General features: G+C 42.3%; 1 protein-coding gene across 1 annotated transcript; it reads left to right on the top strand.

The window, feature by feature from the left end:
• The first annotated feature begins 4,276 nt into the window (after positions 1 to 4,276).
• LOC107693812 (uncharacterized) lies at positions 4,277 to 9,277 on the top strand. The gene is made up of 4 exons (XM_016493334.1): positions 4,277 to 4,295; positions 4,367 to 4,546; positions 7,079 to 7,954; positions 9,147 to 9,277. The coding sequence occupies exons 1-4, from the start codon at positions 4,277 to 4,279 to the stop codon at positions 9,275 to 9,277; spliced, it is 1,206 nt and encodes a 401-aa protein (XP_016348820.1).
• Positions 9,278 to 9,697: the final 420 nt, after the last annotated feature.

Raw genomic sequence — 9,697 nt, 5'->3', positions numbered from 1 at the left:
CCAACACTGCCATAGATAACATGCATGACCTCTCTGCTTGTTCTGTTTCCCCTAATGTGTCTGAACTGTCAGCTGTGTCGGTCATCGCCAGAGGCCACTAATGAAAGGTTCGTCTGTCCAGTCACAATTCGACCAGCCTTAGCCATGGAAACCAATGTTGAACTGCCTGTCTGTCCAGCCACCCTCAAAGAGACCAACACTGAACTTTTTCCCCTGTCTGTCACTGCTCAAAACCCCCCCTTTGAATACTTAACCCTGCCTGTCATGAGCCCAGAGACTGAAAATGCACTCCATATCTGTCCCATTAACCCCATCAATGCCATAGATATAATTCATGAACTCTCTGCTTGTTCTGTTTTCCCAAATGTGTCTGTTGAACCTTCCGCCTTTCCCATTCTAGTCTTTGAGCCCGTTTATGATCTGTCTGGCTGTTCAGTGTCTATCTGTGAGCCTGTTTGTGAACTATCTTCCTGTTCAGTTTCAGTCTGTGAGTGAGATTTGGAAATGTGTACCTGTTCAGCTTCTATCAGTGAACCAGGTTATGAACTGTCTGTCCGTTCAGTGGTCACCTGGGAGAATAGTGATAAACTGTTTGTGTTCCCTGCCTCGGTCGTTGAGACCGTAAATGCACTGTCTGTCTCCTGTGTCTCAGTTTTCCCCAGGTTCCAGTCTCTGCCATTGGCGTCTGCTCCGTCGTGGAGGTCTTCTGCTCTGTCGTGGGGGTCTTCTGCTCCGTCTGCTCTGCCATGGTGGTCTTCTGCTCCATCAGCTCCGCCGTAGTGGTCTTCTGCTCCGTCGTGGAGATCTTCTGTTCTGTTTGTTCCGCCGTGGTGGTCTTCTGCTTTGTCTGCTCCGCCGTGGTGGTCTTCTGCTCCATAGTGGGGGTCTTCTGTTCTGCTCTGGTGGTCTTCTGCTCCACCGTGGGGATCTTCGAACTCCTCTGCTCTGCTGGTGGTGGTCCTCAGCCTCACCTGTTCTGCCGGTCCCATCGTGGTTCTCTGCTTCGTCAGTTCTGACTCAATCCCAGGGTCATCCATCTCCACATTTGTTCCCTGCCTCGGTCGTTGAGACCGTAAATGCACTGTCTGTCTCCTGTGTCTCAGTTTTCCCCAGGTTCCAGTCTCTGCCATTGGCGTCTGCTCCGTCGTGGAGGTCTTCTGCTCTGTCGTGGGGGTCTTCTGCTCCGTCTGCTCTGCCATGGTGGTCTTCTGCTCCATCAGCTCCGCCGTAGTGGTCTTCTGCTCCGTCGTGGAGATCTTCTGTTCTGTTTGTTCCGCCGTGGTGGTCTTCTGCTTTGTCTGCTCCGCCGTGGTGGTCTTCTGCTCCATAGTGGGGGTCTTCTGTTACACTGCCATAGATAACATGCATGACCTCTCTGCTTGTTCTGTTTCCCCTAATGTGTCTGAACTGTCAGCTGTGTCGGTCATCGCCAGAGGCCACTAATGAAAGGTTCGTCTGTCCAGTCACAATTCGACCAGCCTTAGCCATGGAAACCAATGTTGAACTGCCTGTCTGTCCAGCCACCCTCAAAGAGACCAACACTGAACTTTTTCCCCTGTCTGTCACTGCTCAAAACCCCCCCTTTGAATACTTAACCCTGCCTGTCATGAGCCCAGAGACTGAAAATGCACTCCATATCTGTCCCATTAACCCCATCAATGCCATAGATATAATTCATGAACTCTCTGCTTGTTCTGTTTTCCCAAATGTGTCTGTTGAACCTTCCGCCTTTCCCATTCTAGTCTTTGAGCCCGTTTATGATCTGTCTGGCTGTTCAGTGTCTATCTGTGAGCCTGTTTGTGAACTATCTTCCTGTTCAGTTTCAGTCTGTGAGTGAGATTTGGAAATGTGTACCTGTTCAGCTTCTATCAGTGAACCAGGTTATGAACTGTCTGTCCGTTCAGTGGTCACCTGGGAGAATAGTGATAAACTGTTTGTGTTCCCTGCCTCGGTCGTTGAGACCGTAAATGCACTGTCTGTCTCCTGTGTCTCAGTTTTCCCCAGGTTCCAGTCTCTGCCATTGGCGTCTGCTCCGTCGTGGAGGTCTTCTGCTCTGTCGTGGGGGTCTTCTGCTCCGTCTGCTCTGCCATGGTGGTCTTCTGCTCCATCAGCTCCGCCGTAGTGGTCTTCTGCTCCGTCGTGGAGATCTTCTGTTCTGTTTGTTCCGCCGTGGTGGTCTTCTGCTTTGTCTGCTCCGCCGTGGTGGTCTTCTGCTCCATAGTGGGGGTCTTCTGTTCTGCTCTGGTGGTCTTCTGCTCCACCGTGGGGATCTTCGAACTCCTCTGCTCTGCTGGTGGTGGTCCTCAGCCTCACCTGTTCTGCCGGTCCCATCGTGGTTCTCTGCTTCGTCAGTTCTGACTCAATCCCAGGGTCATCCATCTCCACATGGACCTGGCCCTCCATCCCTCCCCCGGTTCCACCTCCTCTCCACCGCCCTCCTGGTTTTTGTAGTGTTTGGAGCATCTGGAAGCCGCTCCTTGGGAGGGGGCTCTGTCAGGAATCCGGTCCATTGCCTTTCATCCAATGAACACAAGAGGTCGCTCTCTCACCATATTGACACTCACTCTACATAGACTGTCACACATCACTCTGGACTACATCTCCCATGCTCCACTGCACTGATTGCGCACTCACCTGCATCCAATAACTCACACTATATAACACTCATTCTGATCCTGTTCTAGTCATAATCTTGTCTTGCTGGTTTACTCTTGTTTTGACTCTTACCTGTATTGACCATGTCATTGAATAAAGCCTTGCAAGTGGATCCGCTCGCCTCACATCTCTGTTCATTATCATTAATGATATGTTAAAACCTGTGCGGCCTACACTTAATTAACATTCTTTCTTGAACGTTCGATGAAGACGTGTTGATCACATGGAAATGAACAACACGATGCATGAATTAACATAGCTTCATTAACAAGCAATCATTACCTTATTTTATCTTTTTATTTTGTGTATTCTTAATTTGGGGACTTAAATTCATGCAGTGGAAGTGCAAGTTCTGCTTGTTTTCTTTTGAAAGGAGGGCTCGGCTGTTAAAACACTACAGATTAAAACATGGCAGCTTTACTAGAAGCAGTCCGATTCCATGTCTGTACACAGATTGTCTGTGTTCATTTAAATCATTTAATGCACTAAGGGTGCACTTAACAAAAAAATCATTCACATCAGGCACATGGTAGCCGACCCAGTCCATGTGCTAACATCCCTTTGATATTTAACTGCCCACTTTGCAGTTTTGAGGAGCCCTGCACAGAGGCAATTTTTTTTTTCTCATGTGCGGCAGCATCTCAAAAATCATGAAACTGTGCATTGTCTATACAACAATTGCAATTTTGAGAGCAATGTCTACTCTACATTTAATTCCCATAAATATAGAGTGCATGGAGCATTTGATCGGAGGCAATTGAAATCTGACATTCTCTTGCACGTTGCTACTCACAGTGTAGCTAATGTGCAGCAAGAAGAGCCTTTTGAGCCATCAAAAAATGATATAGAGAATGAAAACCTTGATGTATTGCATCATCAATTGGAGCATAATTTAGCCTCACTCTTTCTCAAAATGCAGGTAATTTAGCATGTTTCTGATTCGGTTGCGCAGGAAATAATTCAACAAATGAATAAAATTTTACTTCTTTCAGAGCCCGGGGCCGCAAAGCCAGAGCCAGAGTGTTTATCATGCAATTCAGCAAATTCTCCTTGAACATGGCCTTAGTGGCTGTGATTCATTAGTGAGAAAATTACTGAATGCAGTAACCCAGTCTTCACAATGACCAATGATGGCAAGCCTCTTTCCACAATAAGCAGAAGAGCATCATATTTTCAGAGTGAATTTCCAATAATCATGCCAATTGAATACAAACTTGATTCACAGTCTCTTATGTACCAGTTCTGCAAATGTTGCAGACAATTCTAAACAGAGCTGACATTCTAAATAGGGTCCTTTGCAATGATCGATCAGTTAATGAATTCAAGACTTACAGAGATGGCACTCACTATCAAGAAAATAACATTTTCAACACTGATACCTTCAGGATTGTCCTGTGTCTTTATGTCGATGATTTTGAGCTTGCCAATCACCTTGGCACCTCCAGAAAAAAACACAAAATGGTTGCTCTCTATTGGGTTCTAGCCAACCTTGCCTCAAAAGATCGTTCATCACTTCAGTCAATTCAGCTAGCAATTTTATGCAGAGCTAGTGCAGTTAAACAATATGGTTACACAGACATCTTGTGCCCAGTTGTTCAGGACCTTGAAACTCTTGAAAAGCATGGTGTATGCATTGAACAGTTAGGAGACTGTGTGAAAGGAAGTGTGCTTTTTGTGTCATCTGATAATCTAGGTGCTCATTCTTTCGCAGGACTACAGGAGAGTTTCACTGTTGAGCATCCATGTTGGTTCTGCTTTGCAAAGAGGAGTGAAATCCAGGAGAAGGAGGTCCAGTCGGGAGCATTTGAACTGAGAGCCAAGCAGGAGCATGACAGGCAAGTGGCTGAAGTGTTACACGATGCGAGTTTGGTAAAGCAGTATGAAGTGAAAGGTTGGAACATTTTCACACAGTTGGTGGTTTTCCACCTGACATAATGCACAACCTTGTGGAGGGTGTCATCCCTATTGAAATGTCCTTGTGCATTAATGATTAGGTCTCAAGAAAATTAATCTCTCTTGAATGCCTGAATCAAGCTATCAAGCATTTTCCTTACAGATTCTCAGACTAAGTTGATCAGCCTCAGATCATCCCAGGCACATTTGCCTCAAAAGGTACCATTGGGGGTAATGCCCATGAGAATTGGGCGCTTATTAGACTTCTGCCCCTCATGGTTGGCCTTGATATCCCTGAAAATGATCAAACATGGGAAATTGTGTTGCTTCTGAAAGATATTTTAGAAATGGCATTGGCATTCAAGTTCACTGAGGATTCTCTTGATTTTCTTGACGCAAAGATCGCAGAACACAGACATTTACTTTTAACAGTCTTTCCTCATTTCACATTGCGCCCTAAACACCACTACATTGAGCACTATCCGCAGCTCATACGAATGTATGGACCACTAAGAGATATGTGGACTATGCGATTTGAGGGAAAACATAAATTCTTCAAGCAGGTAATCCGTGACACCAAAAACTTCAAAAATGTTCCACAAACTTTGGCTGTTCACCATCAAAGACTGCTGGCTTACAACATTGACTCGCCCTCCTTTCTCAAGCCATCCATACAGACAAAGAACGTGATGGGTACTTTGATTTCAACTTTACCTGAGAACATTCAGGAATTCCTGAGACAAACAAATGTAGTTCAGAACACTGTCCTCACAGCATCATCTGTGAGCATTGATGATTCCATCAAGTATATGATTCCATCCAAGTATAATCCAGATATGGTTGTATCTGTTGGTACTTGTTCAGGCCTACCTGATTTCAGAGAGATTTTCAAAATTATTGTCATCAACAGTGATGTTCTGTTTGTGTGTAAAGATCTGACATGTTGGTACATTGAGCACCTACGTTCTTTTGAACTGTGCAGTCATGTGCTATCACTGTCAATTACCAAACCCTCAGATCTGAATGACCCATCTCCTTTGCCAGCCTATACACTTCGGGGCAGGACCTATGTTACACTCAAACATTATATCATATGCTGAATGAATGACAATTCAGGTTTTAAAGGGACTTCAGAAATTCTGCAAATTGTCATTATTTACTCTCATTCTTATTCTGAAGATTTCTGACTGCTCTTTTCTGTACTATGTCAGAAGATAGCAGGCATTGCTTCTCAAGCTTCAGGAGGACACAAAAGCATCATATAATTTCATTCAACTTCAAGTGCTCAAATATTAGATCAATGGGTTTGGTGAGAAACAAACTGAAATGTAATTAACTATTTTCTTTAAATTGTCACATTCTGCATGCACTTGTGAGAGCAAATGCTATCCTGTTCAAGATGTATATACAGTTAAATGAATTATATATTGAAGTTGATTTCTCAACAAACCCATTCATGTGTCTTAAATGCTTGGACTTTATGGCACAAGTCAGCCTTTGTGTACTTTTTAAAGTACAAGGAACTTTTCGAATAATATTTTTTCAAAGGATGGGTTTGGAATGATGAAATTTGACTTTTTTTTTGGTGAGGGAAAACATACATTCTTCAAGCAGGTAATCCGTGACACCAAAAACTTCAAAAATGTTCCACAAACTTTGGCTGTTCGCCATCAAAGACTGCTGGCTTACTACACTGACCCTATCTGTTGGTACTTGTTCAGGCCTACCTGATTTCAGAGAGATTTTCAAAATTCTTGTAATCAACAGTGATGTTCTGTTTGTGTGTAAAGATCTGACATGTTGGTACATTGAGCACCTACGTTCTTTTGAACTGTGCAGTCATGTGCTATCACTGTCAATTACCAAACCCTCAGATCTGAATGACCCATCTCCTTTGCCAGCCTATACACTTCGGGGCAGGACCTATGTTACACTCAAACATTATATCATATGCTGAATGAATGACAATTCAGGTTTTAAAGAGACTTCAGAAATTCTGCAAATTGTCATTATTTACTCTCATTCTTATTCGGAAGACAAAAAAAGCTTATTTTTGAGAAGATTTCTGACTGCTCTTTTCTGTACTATGTCAGAAGATAGCAGGCATTGCTTCTCAAGCTTCAGGAGGACACAAAAGCATCATATAATTTCATTCAACTTCAAGTGCTCAAATATTAGATCAATGGGTTTGGTGAGAAACAAACTGAAATGTAATTAACTATTTTCTTTAAATTGTCACATTCTGCATGCACTTGTGAGAGCAAATGCTATCCTGTTCAAGATGTATATACAGTTAAATGAATTATATATTGAAGTTGATTTCTCAACAAACCCATTCATGTGTCTTAAATGCTTGGACTTTATGGCACAAGTCAGCCTTTGTGTACTTTTTAAAGTACAAGGATGAGTGAAACTTTTCGAATAATATTTTTTCAAAGGATGGGTTTGGAATGATGAAATTTGACTTTTTTTTTGGTTTGTTGTACTTTTTTAATTTAGGAAAACTAACTAAATTCTTTAAACTTTGTAGAGAGACCAAATATGGAGACAAGGACCATACTCAGAGTTATAGTTTGTGACAACGACATCAGACAAATCGTACTTCCTGTGAAACCACAGACAGTTTACTCACTGTTGGAACAACTTGAAGAAAAGCTGGGACTTCAGTATAAGTTCACACTTCAGTTTGAGGATCCAGACTTCAACAATTCCCTTGTGAATCTTACCGAAATTGCTGACTTGCCAGATAAGCCCACACTGAAGATTGTCTCCCTTGTGACGACACCAACCCCTAGCACAGTTGACACTGAAGTCCTGTCTGTGGCTTCTGATGAGCATTCACGTCATAGTCTACGGACCGCATGGCCAGAAGCTTTCGAGATCCCTACTTTTCCTGTTGACGTTGAATACAGATTACGTCAGGGAAATCTACAGTACATGCGAGATCCAACATATCTACAATTGTCAGGAGAGCTTAAGCATGAGATTCTCGAAAAACTCTCAGAGACAATATACAGTTACAAAGCTTACCCTGATAAGGAAAATTCCGAGGCTGTTGCTGCTGCTTTGATAATAAAACATCCCTGCCTTACCCAGCCTGGATCATCTAACGGGTGGAATGGGTGGTATGATAGCCTCAGATGGAAAATGGGTAATTACAGTTCAAAACTGCGTCGAGCTGGATGTTTGGAGGTATCCATAAATGGTGGGAAAAGAAGAGGACAGCAGCCTCAGAGAAACATCAAAAGACCCAAGAGGTTTGAAGTCAATTTTCTACCGAACTTCCCTGATGGTGAAGATGAAGCCAGCATGGAGTCCAAAAGGAAAGAGATGGTGGAAGACATGAAGAAACGTCGTCTTAATGCTGCACTGATAGCCCAGAACATGAACTCTACATTTGCCTTGCGTAGAAAGGAATTGATAGAGAAGTGTATTATTTGTATTTTGTTGTCTTTGTATTCTCAGCTTAGAATTTTGAGTACAGCTTGCTTGAGAAATTTAAGACAATCTGTTTCCACACAGTAAAATGAACAAGCAGACATGTTAAAATAACTGTTTTGTTTGAGTTCTGCTTACAAAGCTCAACTCAAATATGTAAGTTGGCTGTACTTTTGAAATTGAGTTACCTGTACTCAAGTTTTATGGTAACTTCTACAAATACACAAGTTAAGTCTACAAAGTAGTAGTAAGTAGTATCAAGTCAAAAAGTATGAACATAATTTGCTTGAAAACTTTGAGGCAATCAGTTTCCACAGCTTTTCTAAGTAAAGTCAACTTATTACTTTTAAAGTGTAAAATAATTGTTTTCTATTTGAATATATTTTGAAATGTAATTTATTCATGTTTACCATATTTAATCTGCTCTGTGTATGTGCACTGATCAATGTTAAGGGTGGGTTAAGGTGTAAGGGATGGGTCAACAGTGTAATTATAAATGTAATTACAGAAATTAATTACAGATGTAATTACATGCAGGTATTTTTAAAATATATGTACAATGTAAAAACATGTACACAATAAATGCATTGTACCAAATTATTAATTTAAATGTAAGCACATAGTTGTTATAGCCACTTAATATAAAGTGGGTCCTATTACTGTATTTATTTTTATTATTATTATTATTATTATTTTATTTACATTATCCACAAGCAGTGACAGAATCAGAAACTCATGTAATCTGTGCACAAAAGTTTTATTAACTAAACACTAACACAAACTAGTCTAACAAACACACACACACACATACACACACACACACACACACACACACACACACACATACAGGGGGATTAAAGTGGATGAATGAAACCGTTAGAGAAACCAGAGAATGCAGCTATGGAAAATGAGTCCGTTAACCATCTGAGCAGAAACCATCAGTGCCATTTTACAACAGGGTCTACAGCTTATACTAAACCTGTGTTTCGTTTAGTTAAATGTTCGATACTTGCATTGCCTTGGCTGTTGAACGAGCGTCTGGATGCAGTCTCAGATGAAAGTCTTGATGTTCGAAGGTTTGGAATTGAGATCACGTTCTTCCAGGTTCCAAGAGTGATGAACTCCAAAGATGTTACTCTAAGTCAGTGGTGGTCTCTCAGGTGGAAAGTTGCAACTTGGCTGGCTGCAACATGGCTGGTCCTGCCGGCGCAGGGAAGGTCGCAGCCAGATTGGATGTCCGAGAGGCAAGAAGAAAAAAACGCAGAAGAAGAGAGAAGAGCGAAGAGACTGATGTGAGGCCTTTTAAATTCTGTGATGGGACGAGGAGGACAGAGGACTCAAAGGCAGAGGATTAGATGCAAAGAAAGTTTATTCTCCAAAGGTAACAAAAACAAACAAAACTGTAACCAAAATAGCAAGCCAGTCTCTGGGGGTAATCCAATTTCGGTCGGCAGTGTGATGCGGACCAAGGGAGTAGAAGATTGCCCAAGACTCAGCGCTCGCACAGGACCAACAACCTGAGAGTTGAGTGAGGCAGAGAGAGGCAGTCCTTCTCTCTATGCGTCCTGGGAGCAGGGAAGACAGAGGTGAGTGTAACACCAGAGAACGAAACAACCAGAACCCAGGACACAATACAAATCGAATACAAAACAATCTACTCACAGCAAGGACTAGACGGAAGAGGAATATCATGGAAAGGGTAATAAGCGAC

This window comes from Sinocyclocheilus anshuiensis, unplaced genomic scaffold (genome assembly GCF_001515605.1).
Source record: "Sinocyclocheilus anshuiensis isolate Anshui unplaced genomic scaffold, SAMN03320099.WGS_v1.1 scaffold2244, whole genome shotgun sequence".
Taxonomy (NCBI): domain Eukaryota; kingdom Metazoa; phylum Chordata; class Actinopteri; order Cypriniformes; family Cyprinidae; genus Sinocyclocheilus; species Sinocyclocheilus anshuiensis.
This window is presented reverse-complemented; position numbering and strand designations above follow the sequence as displayed.